The 14,830-nt window shown below is 64.1% G+C and overlaps 3 protein-coding genes across 3 annotated transcripts; 1 reads left to right on the forward strand and 2 right to left on the reverse strand.

Moving 5' to 3' along the window:
* Nucleotides 1-2,169, reverse strand: PHF13 (PHD finger protein 13; the record flags this gene model as incomplete). Its single annotated transcript, XM_084274641.1, has 4 exons — nucleotides 2,044-2,169; nucleotides 1,532-1,633; nucleotides 623-1,175; nucleotides 1-227 (listed from the first exon to the last, which is right to left on the reverse strand). Exons 1-4 carry the CDS (start codon nucleotides 2,080-2,082, stop codon nucleotides 1-3), a joined length of 921 nt encoding a protein of 306 aa, XP_084130767.1. The 5' UTR covers nucleotides 2,083-2,169.
* Nucleotides 2,170-2,692: 523 nt separating this feature from the next.
* Nucleotides 2,693-10,032, forward strand: KLHL21 (kelch like family member 21). Its single transcript, XM_084274647.1, has 4 exons — nucleotides 2,693-3,836; nucleotides 5,126-5,531; nucleotides 7,279-7,351; nucleotides 7,662-10,032. Exons 1-4 carry the CDS (start codon nucleotides 2,810-2,812, stop codon nucleotides 7,953-7,955), a joined length of 1,800 nt encoding a protein of 599 aa, XP_084130773.1. The 5' UTR covers nucleotides 2,693-2,809; the 3' UTR covers nucleotides 7,956-10,032.
* A 547-nt stretch (nucleotides 10,033-10,579) lies between these two features.
* Nucleotides 10,580-14,807, reverse strand: ZBTB48 (zinc finger and BTB domain containing 48; the record flags this gene model as incomplete). The annotated part of the gene is made up of 10 exons (XM_084274480.1): nucleotides 10,580-10,923; nucleotides 11,033-11,121; nucleotides 11,217-11,381; nucleotides 11,485-11,621; nucleotides 12,143-12,297; nucleotides 12,596-12,682; nucleotides 12,893-12,985; nucleotides 13,294-13,405; nucleotides 14,049-14,293; nucleotides 14,376-14,807. 10 exons carry the CDS (start codon nucleotides 14,805-14,807, stop codon nucleotides 10,636-10,638), a joined length of 1,803 nt encoding a protein of 600 aa, XP_084130606.1. The 3' UTR covers nucleotides 10,580-10,635.
* Between the last annotated feature and the right edge of the window lie 23 nt (nucleotides 14,808-14,830).

Genomic DNA, 14,830 nt, shown 5'->3' on the forward strand with positions numbered 1-14,830 from the left:
CTAGTCCAGGAAGCGCCTGCGCGAGCCCGTCCGGGAGCGGTTGGAGCGGCGAATGTCAAACTTGGAGTCCCGGCACTTCTGGCATATGTAGACCTCTGGGACGTTGGATTTGCGGATTTTGGCGCAGGAGAGGTGGATCCAGGTGTGGCACTCGTTGCACTCGATCATCGGCCGCCCGGCGAAAGGCTTCATGCAGAAGCAAGTGACCAGGTCCCACGAGTCGTCATCTGCAGAGAGAGACGGCAAAGCCACGCTCGTCACAGCCAGCCCCTCACCCACACAGGGAACCTGTCACGCTCAGTGAACAACCTGGGGCTCAAGGACAGGCACTTTGATGACTTCTACGGGTGTTCTTAAGTCGCCTGCCAGTGGCACACGAGAGGCTGTAAGCCAGGACAGCAGAGCCAGCTGCTTCTATCAAGACACAGCATTTCACTCAGTCTATCGGCAAAGCAGCCAAACAAGCCCCCCGCCTCCCCCCCCCGGAAACCAACCCACTCCCTAATTGCACCCAGGCAGCACCTTTGCCTTCCCCTCATGCTCCAAGCACAGCACCAGAGATCGACACGAGCCATCACCACCTCCACCTGGCTAATCCTCACCCGAGAGCCAGGCCACCTACCCGAATCCACCATGATGTCCTCATCGTCGCCGGTGCCGTCCTCATCCCGAAAGACCACCTGCTTGCCCTGCCGAATGACCGTTCGCTTGCCGATGCTCTGGATCTCCACCGTCTGCTCGGCCGTCACGGCAGGGTAGGAGACGCTGGAAGGGGTGTCAGAGTCCCACACCGAGCAGTGCTCGGTCGCAGACTGCGGGTCGCCCTCAGACGAGGGGCTCATGGGCGTCTCTACGTAAGAGTCCTCGGCCTCCAGCTCCAGCAGCTTCTCCTCATAGTCCTCCTCGGCCGACACCTCCGTTTCCCTCCTCTTCAGCTTCTTCTTCTTCCTGATCTTATCGATCTGCTTTCGCTCGGGCAGGAAGTTGCTGGGTTTGGCCCGCTGGAACAGGGAACCGTAGGGTTTCACTCGCTTGAGCTGACTGAAGCTCTTTCTGTTCTTGGCGGGCAGGGAGACGGACGAGGGGGCGTCATTGAAGCGGGGATCCCAGCTATCGCTGTCAATCGTGCCCCCGGTGCTGTTGGGAGGGCTGGGGCTGTTCCTGAGCGGCGCTTCCTGGGAAACGGAGAGAACCGTCACCGAACGGCCCCGGCACGGCCCATCGCGCCCAGCCCGGGCTCCCCGCGCTGCCGCGGGTGGGGGGGGGTGGGGAGGGGGCGGCCCGGCCGGGCAGAGCCGCAGCCCGGAGCCGCCCGGGCTGCCCTGAAGGGCCGCGGGACCGACTCCCGCTGCCAGCCCCCGTTACCCGCCCGAAACGGCCGCCGGTCCCGCCGCCGCCCGGTCCCCTTTTGTTCCCGGCGCGGGGCGCGGGGGCGCGGCCGGTTGTACGGCGGGGCCCGGCCGGCGCTGCCGCGGAGGAGGAGCCACGGCGGCCGCGGGGCCCGGGGAGGGGCCGCCCGGCGCCCGCTCACCTCCTGCGGGTAGGGGATGTAACCGGCGTAGGCCAGGACGAAGGTGCAGAACTTGTTGAAGTCTTCCACGGTGCGGTGCCGCCGGGAGCCCGGGGAGAAGTCCTGCGGGAAGGAAAGGAGCGGGTCAGCGCCGCCGCTCCCGCACCCGGCCCCGCCCGCCGCCGCTGCCCGCGCCGCCCCACCCCCACCCCCCGCGGCGGCGGGGGCCACCGGGCAGCGCCCCCGCACCCGCCTCGCCCCCCCCCCCCCACTCCCACCCGCGCCGCCGATCTCGGTACCGGGCCCGCTCGCGGGCCCCCCCCCACCCCCCGGCGGGGCGCGCCGCCGCCATTCCTCGCCCCGGCCCCCCGCGCCCGGGCGGCACAAGATGGCCCCGAGCCCGCGGCGGGGCGGCGGCGGGGACCGGTGGTCGGTCGGGACGGACCCAGCCGAGCCGGGCCGGAGCTGGGACCGGGCCGGGCCGCGGGAGACGCCCCCCCCCCCCCTTCATCTCCCTCAGGGGCCCCGATCACCTCCGGGGCGAACGGGGAAGCGCAGGAGTCGGAGTCCATGTCCCGGTGCGGGAAGCAGAGGCAGGTCCGGGTGGGGGAGGCGGAGGCGGCGGCGGCAGCGACCGGGCAGCACCGACACCCGCGAGCCGCTCGGTACCGGCGGGAGGCGGTGGAGGGGGGCGGGCACGCGCGCGGGGGCCGCCGGGAACGGTAGTCCGGGCGCGCGGGGCGTGCCGGGAGCCGCAGTCCGCGCGCGCGCGGGGGGGGCGGGGGCCGGCATGATGTGGGCGGGGCTGCGCATGCGCGAGGGCGCTGGTGGGGGGGGGCCCGTCAGGAGCCTGTCGGCCGGGCACGGGCACGCGCGGGGCGGATCCGAGGCGGGAGCCCAGAGCCGGGCACGGCGGCCCGGTAGGCCCCGGCGGGAGGCGGGGTGGGGGGGAGTCCTCGGTGAGCAGCGGAGCAGCGCCCGAGCGCTCCGCGGGGCGTGAGGCGGGGGCGGCGGCGCCGCGAGCGCAGCGCTTGTGGCGCGGGGGGGGCGTGACGGCGGCCACGGGCGGCGGAGGGGCCCCGGCAGCACCCGCGGCTCCGGGCCCGGGCTGAGGCGCGACCCCTCGCGGAGCTGCCGCCGGCGCCTGAGGCGGCCGCCGCTGCTCCCCTGCGGCGGGCGGGGCGCGTTCCCGAGGGTCCCCTCAACTCGTCCCGCTCCGCGGGCGGCCGTCCCGGCGCTTAACCCGCCTCCTTCTCCTCCTCCTCCCCTCCCCGTCCCGCTCTCGGGGGCCGGCACGGCATGGCGGCCAACACGGGCGGCGGCGGCGGCGGGGGAGCGGCGGCGGGGGAGCCGGCTCACGCCGTGTCGCTGCTGCGGGGCCTGAGCGCGCTGCGGGCCGAGCGGAGCCTGCTGGACGTGACGGTGGTGGCGGGCGGGCGGGAGTTCGGGGCTCACCGCGCCGTCCTGGCCGCCGCCTCCGGCTACTTCCGCGCCATGTTCGGCGGGGCGCTGCGGGAGGCGCGGGCCGAGCGGGTGCGGCTGCACGGCGTGGAGCCCGAGTGCCTGGCGCGCCTCCTCGACTTCGCCTACACCGGCCGGGTGGGCGGGCTGGGGCCCGACATCGCCGAGCGCCTGCTGCGCGCCGCCGACCTGCTGCAGTTCCCCGCCGTCAAGGAGGCCTGCGGCGCCTGGCTGGCGAGGCAGCTGGAGCCCGCCAACGCCCTGGACATGCAGGACTTCGCCGAGGCCTTCGCCTGCCCGGAGCTGGCGGCCGCCGCGCACCGCTTCGTGCTGCGGCACGTGGGCGAGCTGGGCGCCCAGCTGGAGCGGCTGCCGCTGCCGCGCCTCCTCTCCTACCTGCGGGACGACGGGCTCTGCGTCCCCAAGGAGGAGGCCGCCTTCCAGCTGGCGCTGCGCTGGGTGCGCGCCGACCCCGCCGCCCGCGCCCCGCTGCTGCCCCAGCTCCTGGCGCACGTCCGCCTGCCCTTCGTGCGCCGCTTCTACCTGCTGGCCCACGTGGAGGGCGAGCCGCTGGTGGCCCGCTGCCCGCCCTGCCTACGCCTCCTGCGGGAAGCCCGCGACTTCCAGGCCGCCCGTCTCGACCGCCACGACCGGGGCCCCTGCGCCCGCATGCGGCCCCGGCCCTCCACCGGCCTCGCCGAGATCCTCGTCCTTGTCGGCGGCTGCGACCGCGACTGCGACGAGCTCGTCACCGTCGACTGCTACAACCCACGCACCGGCCACTGGCGCTACCTGGCCGAGTTCCCCGAGCACCTGGGTGGGGGCTACAGCGTCGCAGCACTGGGCAACGACATCTACGTCACCGGTAAGACGCGCGGGGAGCGGAAGCGCCGGCGCTGAGGCCTCTGTTGAAAATACGTGGGCTCTAACAGGGAGATTTGGCTTCTCCTGGCGCTGCAGCGAGCTGGGAGCTCTGCTGGGGCTCAGTGCAGCTGCAGCCTGAAGACAGGCGCAGGGACTCCCGGAGTGGGTGCTGGCTGTAGCAACCGGTCTCTCTCCGGGTAGAACTTGGGAGTCGCTCACTCTGAAGGACAGGAGAGGGTTTGTATTGCTGGCTTTGGAGACAGGGTTTGGGTTCCGAGCCCCGTGAATCACAGCCAGGCTCACACTCAAGGCAGAGGCGTGTCAGAAAGCCCCGGGTGCCTCAGCCAGCCAGCGCGTGAGTCACGGTACCTCCCCCCAGGATCCTGCCTGCTGGGGCTATAATTACCTCTGTGGAGGTGACATGGATGTGGAAATGGGGCTTTCGTGCGCCCATCGCTGTCCCCTTGGAACTGCAGCAGCTGTAGCAGACCAAGGCCTGAGAAAGCCGGCGCTGCAGAGCAGCTTGTTCTGCCTCTGCAGGACGTGCTGGTAGGGGTCTGCAGGGCAGGGGAAGTACAGGTGACCAGGAGACTCTTTGTGCCCCAGTCACAGGCAGAGAACAAGGCTCTGCTTCGAGGGCAGGGGTGTCAAAATGACGGGCTAGCACGCAGCTCATCGCTACGGGTACCCTGATGCCCCATGAGAGCTCTGCAGAGCAATCCCAGGCTGGTCAGGGGGTGCTAATGCTGCTGGGAGCCCCGTCCCTCAGCGAGGCCGTTACTGGCTTGGATCCTCGGTCGTTCTGCTTAGCGTCAGCGTCATGCTGCGGGCGGCTGGAGGGCTGGAAGGTGTCTGTGCTGGCGGCAGGAACGCTGGCGAGTGTCAGTCTCCACGACGTCAGAGCAGCGTCTGGCAGCGCCCGAGCGGGGGTTGCAAAACAGGGAAGAAAACAGTTACTTGGAAGGGTGGAGGGAGTCAAACCTGGGAGACTTGTTTTGAGTCCAGGCTCAGTACAGACGAGCAGCAACATGGGAGAAACCCTCCCCGGCTTGCTGGGAGAGACACGGTGCCAAACCTCTGTTAAAATCCTGGCGTCATGGCTGCTGTGGTCCCCCAGCACTGAGATACTTTCATCATGTAGGGCCCTGGGAAGCAGAATGGGGCAGGGGGGAGGTGGGGGGGTGTGTATGGTGAAGGTGTAGCTGGGAGATGGGACAAAGAGCCCTCCCCCATCGCCCTGTAACACGTCCCCTTGTGAGCCAGGTCTGACTGTGGTGTGCTGTGTCACAGGGGGATCGGACGGCTCGAGGCTGTACGACTGTGTCTGGAGGTACAACTCCAGCGTCAACGAGTGGACAGAGGTGTCTCCCATGCTGAAAGCCAGAGAGTACCACAGCTCCACGGTGCTGGACGGGCTGCTGTACGTGATCGCCTCGGACAGCACAGAGCGCTACGACCACTCTCTGGACAGCTGGGAGGCTCTGCAGCCCATGCTGTACCCCATGGACAACTGCTCCACCACCTCCTGCCGCGGAAAGCTCTTTGCCATCGGCTCCCTGGCTGGCAAGGAGTCCATGGTGATGCAGTGCTACGACCCCGACAGCGACCTCTGGTCCCTGGTGAACTGCGGGCACCTGCCCCCTTGGTCCTTCGCCCCAAAGACCGTCACTCTCAACGGCCTCATGTACTTCATAAGGTGAGTAGCAGGGAGCCATCACCCCCATTCCCCTGGGCAGGGGCAGGGTGTCCCCGGCAAGGCCTGCGGGCTGTGGGGGTGGTCACAGGGAAGCGGGGTGCTGGGAGGGATGGGGGTGCTGGGAGGGGTGGGGGTGCTGGGAGGGGTGGCGGTGCTTCCTCCGGTGCTGCAGGTGGGTCTGCAAACCGCCGCGCCACTGTCCCTTCCCTCTGCGGCACCGAGGGACTGTGCTGCCCAACCGCCCCAGTGTGAGCTGCGGGCTGGGGAGTTGTCAGGTGTGAATCTGGCTGAGGGCAGCAGCGCTGCTTGGAAAGAGCCTTCTCAGTTTTCTCAGCTTCTGGTCGTCCCCCCTGTTGCTATAAATAGCGAGTGTGAGCCAAGGAAAGGGTCAAGTGCAGAAGAGACGCCTCTGGCTCAGCCGAGATAAGAGGGCTGAGGACAAAGTGATTGGTCACTATTTTTAAGTGCCTTTCCAAGCTGGGCCTTGTTGCCCCTCTGGAGCTGTCCTGGCAGCACAAATACCTCAGTTATCCACTTAATTAAAAATAAACGTGGAGGCAGGCGGGGCTGGGCTCCTGTGATGGTCTCCAGACGCCTCGCAGGGCTTCATCTCCTCCTGGCTCTGCATCAGGCAGCAGTGCCCACCCCAGACCTTCCTTTGGGTCCCAGGATGCTGCTTGAGCTTCCTCCAGCCCTGGCAGGGTGGCCCAGCCCCATCTGGCTGCTTGTCCAGGTGGTTCCATAGGTTTTCCTGGTTCTTACCCAGTGTAAAATAGTGATTTGTGGTGCTCGGGCACCACAGGGCTTGAGGAGGAGATTACCAGGGCTGGGCTTTTCTCTCAGCTGCTCTGTGTAAAGCTGTGAGAGACTCTTTGGAGCACAGAGAAGGGGTGATGACCACAAGCCACAAACTCGTTTTTAGGTTAGTTTAACAGCTCAGACTGAAGCTTCTGACACAGTCCTGGTTCGTTTTCACTCCCTCCCCTGCTCAGATTCACGTCAGCAATTGACAGCGTCACCTGCACGATGTCATGATAGATACAAGGACAGTACAGTTCCTTGCAGGCTTTTGACTCAGTCTGTCCCAGGGCTGCCCTGCAGTGACTGACAGCACTTCTCCTGCTGCCCTGACCGTGTCCTCTGCATGTTTGTGTTGGCAGCACATGTTTCTGCCTGTCGCTGCCTCGCAGATGGAGCAGGTGGGGTTCGCTCCCCACATCAGCTCTTCTCTCTCAGTCCTCTGGCCCATCTGGCTGGTGTTGGTGAGAGAATCGAGCAGTGAGGTGCTGTCACTTCAGGGGTTTAACCCTCTGCAGAACAGCAGTCCTTTTCTTCCAGACCCTGAGCACTTGTGCAGAGCCAGATGGGTCTGTGAAACGTAGGCTGGCAGAAGGTCAGGGTGAGAGCTCACCTGCTGTAGGTAGAGACATCAGAAAAAGACTTTGAGAGACTGGCACTGCTCAGCTGTTTCCAACCCAGCAGGGATGTAGCTGCACCCAGGACTGGAGCAGCCTGAAGGGCTGGAGCAGCTCTCCTGGTCTCCAGTCATCCCATCTGCCCTCCCTCCCAGGCAGCATCCCAAAACTCAGACTTCATGCAGGATCCCTTTGCTCCTGTGTGTGGTGGGACTGGGGCAGAAGTGCTCACAGCACAGCACAGCACAACCCTTTCAGGCTGCTGAGCTGGGGCTTCACAAGGTGGGAGACTTTCAGAAGGCTGAAGAGTAACTCTCTGCTCTCTTCCACAGAGACGACTCGGCTGAAGTGGATGTTTACAATCCAGCAAAGAACGAGTGGGATAAAATCCCTGCCATGCTCCAGGTAGGATGCTTGCTGCCCTGCTGGATTCCTCAGCGTTAAAAATTGGCTCATTTAACCTCTGGGGAAGAGCCCAGGTGCTCTAGGTTATACCCCTGGGCACGGGGCACACTTGAAGGGTTTCACAGTCCTGGAAGAACAAACCCCAGGGCTGCAGTTGCATAGTGGGTGTTGGTACCAGAGCGAAGTGGGAAGGGTCTGTCTGGTGCCTGAACAGGGCTGGCTCCAAGCTGGCACGGTGGGTGCTGTGCCCCAGCCCGCCGAGCCGAGCAGGGCAAAGCCTGCATGGCTGCGTCTGTCTGTCTGTCTGTAGGTTCACGTGGGAGGGAGCGTGGCCGTGCTCGGTGGGAAGCTCTACGTCTCTGGTGGCTACGACAGCACCTTTGAGCTCTCAGATGTCCTGGAAGCCTACGACCCCGAGACACGAGCCTGGAGCGTGGTGGGCCGGCTGCCCGAGCCCATCTTCTGGCACGGCAGCGTCAGCATATTCCGGCAGTTCATGCCAGAGACCACGCAGGAGGACGACAGCATCACGCTGGACAACTCCATCAGTTTGAACAGGGAGCACCAGAACCTTCACAACCAGAACCTTAACGAGCTTCGTTAGCAGGGGAAGGCGCCGTCCCCTGGGCTGAACGCGAGTGCATTATCCAGAACCAGTGTTGCTTTGAGAGCAGAGGCAAAGGGGGCGATTGGCAACAGAACCCAACTCATCTAGAGAGTGAAAACTGAACGTCTGCACCGCGGTGGAGCCGCAGCCGGGGCCTCTGCTGCAGGGTCCCTCGGCAGCAGCCGGCACCGTGCCGCCCGCAGGGGAGAGACCCGAGGGGTGAACTCTGAGGAAAGCCATTGCCTTGAGCATCACCGCAGCATCGCAGCTTATGGCTTCTGGCCAGACACCCTTCACTGGGAGCTCCTTCACCCTGACGTGATTCGTTTGCCACCAAACTCCTTTCTTTGGTTTCTTTTGCAGGAGGGCTCTGTCTGGTGGGGTGGTGGGCCGGTCCCCTACCTCTGTTCGGTGCCTCAGAGGAAGACTGACCTGTGCACATCTTCCTCCGCATGGTTACAGGGAGAGGCCTTCCCAGGAGAGGCGAAGGTGAGCGCAGGGCTCTGCCCACCCTGTTCCCGTTTGTGCCTTCAGAAAGAACAGACTCCCTGTGCCAGGGATCACTGAGGCCAGCCCTGAGGCTTTGCCTTCCCCTCTGAACACAGCTCTTGCTGCCTTTCAGTGGGGCAGCATTAAGGCTTTGTGGGTATCTGCCTTCCCAGCTCGTTGGCAGCAGCACTGGGCAGAAAGAGACATTTCTTGTGATGACAGCTGTTTGCTGCTGGTCTCCTGTGCTGAGCTCTCAGCCATCGCACTGGGCTAGGCAGAGGGGCCCCAAGCAGTGAGGACAAGCTCTCCTTCGGTCAGAGCTCTACTCTTTCACTTAAAAAAACCCCAAACTTGCCAGAAAGGTGCGTGCTGCTTCCTGGGGCTCTTCCCTGCTGCTGGTGTTCATGTACTGGGATGCAGCAGTGGTTGTGTGAGGGAACACGCTGGACCTTCAGAGGGGCCTCCTGCCTGTTGCAGCTCCGCTCTGCTGGAGCTCTTGGGATCTGAGAAGTAGGAAGACACCGCTGGGGTGTCTTGGCAAGGGTTTGGTGTGAGCCGGGGTGCTGTGTGTTGGGAGTTACTTTAGGGCTTGTTTTTTTTCTTTTTGTTTGGTTTGCTGGTGTTTTTGGCCTGCGTGAGATTTGCCTTTATCCTCGCCCAAGTGACCTGGCTGGCTTGGGCTGCGTTTCCTCCATCCACCTTGGCTGCGCACGGTTTGCTTGTGGAATGTTTCTGGAACAAGCAGCAGCTCAGACTGGGGTACAGCTCACCCCAGCACCAGCGTCGTGCCTGTGGGAGAGCTGCAGGGTGTGACAAGGGCTGAAGCATTGGCTGGATGTGTTTGCTTGTTCCGACTTTCAGTCTTAACCAGTAGGACAAAGCTTTGTGTTTAACCCGAGTTCAGAGGTGGGGTGGCCACGAGCCCCACCTCACCATCAGCCACTTCACAGCTTTAAACGTGTTTGGCCTTGAACGCTGCCTGACGCCGCGCTGCTCCGCTGCGGAGCTGGGGAAAGCTGCTCACTGGGTCTGGGCTGCTCTCCAAGGCTAAAACCTTGACAGTGCCTTGAATGTGCCAGCAGAGTGGCCTTGCCCTGCTGCAGCAGCCCCCTAAACCCCTCCTGGTGCTGCTGCAAACTCCCCCTCACCCCGTGGCAATTTGGGGCAGCTCCTTTGTCTCTGGGGGTAACCGGCCGCGTCCCACCGCGCTGACCCCCACGGCCGAAGCAGCCTGTCCCTGCAGCCTGTCCCTGCAGCGTGCCCTGGGGAGAGGCAGCTGAACTCGCCTTGCAGAGCGAAGTATTTCAGCTGGGCTATAAATAGTGCACACGCTGCGTCTCGTACCGAGCGCTCGCTGCGGGACCTGCCCCCCCCCTCCTCCCTCCCTCCCCGAATTCCCCAGCCCGCTCAGCAGCTCCGGATCGGTATTTATTTTTTGTAAAAGTTGTTGTGTCTGAACTGAGCAGTCTTGAGTTCTGTCCTTGAACAAAGGCCTCCTACATTTGCAGATAATGTATTTTTATTCTCCTAGTTTGTTTTTAAATTTACTTACTGCAGTCAAGTTAAATAAAAGGTGTTGCCTAACGCTCTTGTTGTCTGGTGGGGGGGGGATTGCTGTGTAAGTTTTTACTGCCACATTCCTCATCCCAGGCCCAGAATCCATTTAAACTGCAGCCTTTCTGCTGTCTGGGTGAGCAAAGTGAAAGGGGAGCAAGTGCACCCATGATTTCAGGCCACATTCTCCCTGTCTGGGACCAGGTGGGCAGTGGTTCGCAGCTTGCAGCCACCCTGGGTGAGGTCACTTCAAACAGATCCCAGACTAAGCCCAGTGCCTGGAGCGCTGTCAGCTCCCTGAGAGGAGTGTTTAAGGTAAAGCCGCAGCTGAACCCCCTCTGTGGTGAGGAGAGGGGGTCACTGTGCCATAAGGGGGTCAGGAAACAGTGACAAGGAGCAGCAGCTCAACATGAAGTAGAAAGGAGGCAGAAAGGTCAGGGCAGCGATGCTTTCCCCAGCCTTGAAGGGAAGGGGCAGAGCTGCACCAGGGGAGTTTTGGGTCCCTGGACCCTGGGGCAGCTCTGGGGGGAAGGAGGGGATGGCTGGATACCCAACTCAAACAGGACAAGGTGTCAGAGTGGCTCCTGCTTTATTGTGTTTCGAGAAGGAGGCACAGGAGTGGTCACACCACATTTCAGTCCTCGGGAAGCGTGGTCGATATGATGAGCGACTGCTCGATCACATCCCCCGGGGAGAAGTTCTCGTTGGAGCAGAGTCTCTGCACAGGGGGGGCCTGGGGCAGGGAGCTGTGGGACAAGGACTCCACAATCACCTCAGCTGAGCCCACCTCCAGCTCCTCAGGCGGCTGCAGCGCCACCACCACGGCCTTCTCATCCTCGATGACCAGGTTCCGCAGCTTCCGCTGCCGCGGGTTGTAGTTCTCCACCCGGTCGTGAATCTCCATGTGACGCCTCAAGTGAGCCTGCAAAAGGAGCGGCAAGGTGACAGGGCCTTGCCAGGTGACAGGGCTCTGCCTGGTGACAGGCCATGCCTCACGCTCCACTGGGGCCCTGGCACCCAGACTCCCTCACCTGCCGTGTGAACTTGTAGCCACACTCGGTGCACTCGAACTTCCTCACGCCCTTGTGCCGGCGGACATGGACGCGCAGCTGCTCGACAGCTGGGGGGAGGTAAGAGGCCATTGCAGGGGGGTAAAGCCACCACAGAAGGAGGATGGTTCCTCCCGAGCCCCGTGCCAGCTGCCCTGGCTCTCACCTTTGAAGGTTTTCCCACAGATCTGGCAGAAGTGGGGCCTCCCCTCCTGGTGCCGGCTGGCGATGTGCCTCAGCAGGGGCCCCTTCTCGGTGAAGCGCTGGTCGCAGAACTCACAGCTGAAGGGACGCTCCCCGGTGTGGGTCCGGTTGTGCTTGTCCAGGCTGGCTGCCGTTGGCACAGGGTGGGGAGAGCCGTGGGTCAGGGGCGGGTCCAGCCCCCCACTGTGGTGCTCTGGCCCCAGTGGCACTCCTGGGACAGGGGGAAATACCTTGTGTGCGGAAGGTCTTGCCGCAGAGGTGGCACTGGAAGGGCTTCTCGCCGGTGTGCGTGCGCAGGTGCATGTTGAGGTTGGCTTTCTGGGTGAAGGCGTGGTGACAGAACTCACACACGTAGGGCCGCTCGTTCCTGGGGGAGGGACAGGGTGACAGTCACCTCAGCACAGGGTGGGGGTTCCCTGCTGCCCCTCACCCAAAGCTCTTCTGACTTTGTGAGGGTGAGGGAGCCCTGGGACAGGCTGCCCAGGGGGTGTGGAGTCTCCATCTCTGGAGAGATTCCAGCACTGTCTGGACGCCGCCCTGTGCAGTATGAGCTGGGGAGCTGCTTTGGCAGGGGGTTGGACCCCATGAGCTCTCTGGGTCCCTTCCAACCCCTGGGATTCTGGGATTCCATGACTCAATCCTCGATGACCCATCCCAGACTAAGGAGTGTCAGAGCCCTACAGCCGCTGTGCTGCATCCACAGCGCAGAGGAACCAGTCCAGGGCACCCCACGAGCTGGAACTGGCTGGGCTGACAAGCATCAGGCAGCACCAACGGGCTTCTGGCCGAGCTTCAGCCCAGCATCTCGGGGAAGGGGGGGAATGTGCCACCCTCCAGCCAGCTCCTCTCCCCAGCCAGGCCCAGGGCAGGACACCGGTGATCTCATACCTGTGCTTGGCCTTGATGTGCATCTGCAGGCCGTTGCGACTCGAGGCCCGGTGCCCGCACTCCTCACAGACAAACAGCTTCTCCCCCCGGTGCTTGAAGGCCTCGTGCAGGCGCAGCTCTGTCCGAGACAGAAAGCACTTGGAGCAGGTCGAGCACTGCAAGGCCACAGGAGAGCAGGGGGTCAGGCAGCTCGCCCAGGTGTGCACCCACACCGGCCCCAGCCCTCTGCCCACGCTTTGGGGGCCAGCTGGCTGCAGCAGCACCCCATGAGACGAGGAGCCTGGCAAGAGCAAAGCGCTGCTCAGTGCTTGGGTCTATCAGCCAAGCAAAACCACAAGGGTTTCCAGCAGCTCAGAAACTCCCTGCCATGCTGCCCAGAGCCAGGCAGGACGCCAGGCAGCATTGTCTCTCTAGGCTGGGCCCAAGCACAGGGTAGTTCCCAGCTCCTCTTACCGCATGGGGCTTTGGGGCGCCGTGCAGCTTTATCATGTGGCTCTGCAGGTCCTTCTTCTGCATGAACTGCTGGGCACAGGAGGAGCACTGAGGAGAGGAGGAGGGTCAGTCACCTTCCTGCTCCCCCCAGGTGAGGGGAAGGGTGGCACAGGGGGCAGGGAAGCACCGTTCTGACACACAAATCGCTGGTAAGGGCACAGAAAGTGGCAGCCCTGAAACAGAAAGGCTTGCTCCCTCTTCCTCCCCACCCCACCAGTGTCTAACAGCCATGCAGGACCCGGACAGCATCCTCCTGACCTTGTAGGGCATCTCCCCTGTGTGTGACACCATGTGCAGGCGCAGCTCCATCCGGCCCTTGAACACCTCCTGGCAGACTGAGCACGTGAAGACCTGCAAGAGACAGGGAGGCATCGGCTGCTGCAGCACCCAGCCCGCAGCCCCAACCGGTGCCCAGCCCCTGGTTAGGGTGTTGAACCGGTGCCTGCAGCTGCCAGGACACAGGGCTGGACCTGTCTGATAAACAGGACAGGAGCCACTGTTGCCCTTGGAGAGGGACCCAGCGAGGTGCTGCCTGCTGCCCGAGCACAGGGGTTTGTCACACATGTGTGTGACACAGACCCTGGCTGGGAAGAGGCTCCGATTCCCCCTGGCAGAGCAGCCCCCTGCTCCCCCCCTGGGTGCCAGCACACCCACTGTACCTGCTCCGAGCGGCTCAGGCAGTTCCTGGCCTCGTGCTCCAGGAGGTTCTCTTTCCTGAAGTAACACTTGCCACACTTGGAACATTCAAATGGCTTTTCTCCAGTGTGTTTCCTGGGGGAATAGAGCCGGAGAGCGTCGTCACTGCCACTCTGACAGCAGGCATGCAGACAGACCCGGGGAGGACGCTGGGAGAGGGAAGAGCCAGGTACTCTTTTCACCCCACCCCAGCCCCCAAAGCCGCCTTTCACACCAGTTTTGCCAATCCCATCTGAGCACAGTGAAGGTGCCAGTGCTCACTGTGCTCCACCAAACCTGCCTTTCACCAGGCTATGGTTCAGCACAGGGTGAGGAGCCAAGCCAGAGCTGGCTGTGGGCACCTGCTCTGCTCTCAGCCCCAAAGCTCCCTGCCTCAAGCACGTTCCCCCCCCACTCTGGATGGTTCTGCAAGCCCAGCACAACCACAACCACGACGCAATGTGAAATGGCCCCTGAAAGAGCCCCTCAAGGCCACCTTTTCGAGCCAGGCTGGCTCCAACCCCCAGCCTGGAACCCCAGGACGGGCGTCACAGGATTAGGAGAAGTGTGAACCCCACCCTGTGGCTCCAAGCCACCAGCCCAGGGGGGTGGAGGAGGGTGCAGAGCAGCCCTCCCACTCCATCCCAGGCCCATCACCCACCCTGTGGCAGCGCCCTGAGGGCAGCACGAGTCCCTGCGCGATCGAAGGGTGGGGGGAAGGAGAAGTCAGAGCGTTTACCTGTTGTGCACTTTAAGGTAATATTTGCTGAGGAAGGTTTTATGACATGTGGGGCACTCGACCGGCGCCGCTGTACCTTTTCTGCTCCCCGGCGTCCCCGCGCTGCCGGGCCCCTTCCCCGGCGGGGGGCTCTTTTTGCTCTGCAGGGCCTTTTGCTCAGGGGAGGCCTCGGCATTGCTGTCCCCGCACCCGCCGCCGCCACCCACCGCCGCCTCCTCCTCCTCCTCCGGGGCCGCGGGGGTGGTCTGGGAGGGAACAAGCGGCTGTCACCGCGCTGTGAGACCCCCCTTCCCTCCCCCTCCCACCCTCCCCCTGCCCCTCACGCACCGCCGGGCCGCTGTGTTGTGGTGGGGCCGCCGCGATATCCACCTGCCCCGGGCGGCTCGGAGGGGCCCGGCGGGGTCGCTGACGGTGGGTTGCGGGGCGGAAAGCCCGGCAAAGAGCCACCGCGTCGGGCACCCCGAGCTGCTCAGCGGCGGCCAGCAAGCGGGGGCGGTTGTGTGCGGTGAGGGCCAGGCGCCCGGTGTAGAAGAAATCCAGGAGCAGCTGGAAAGTGTCAGCCAGGCCCTCGGGCAGCGCCACCGGCCCGCCGGGACCCCGAGCGCGGAAGAACCGCGAGCAGCTGGCGAGCACGGGCCAGTGAGCGCGGAACTCGCGGCCTCCCACCCCGAGAGTGGCGTCGCAGAACTGCCCGGCCGCTCGCTGCCGGTTCAGCTCCCGCAGGACGCGGACACTGTGAGCCGCTGCCGCCGCCGCCATGGCCGTCTCGCTACCGGGCCCTC

The sequence above is a fragment of the Gallinula chloropus genome (assembly GCF_964237585.1).
Source record: "Gallinula chloropus genome assembly, chromosome: 23".
NCBI lineage: Eukaryota > Metazoa > Chordata > Aves > Gruiformes > Rallidae > Gallinula > Gallinula chloropus.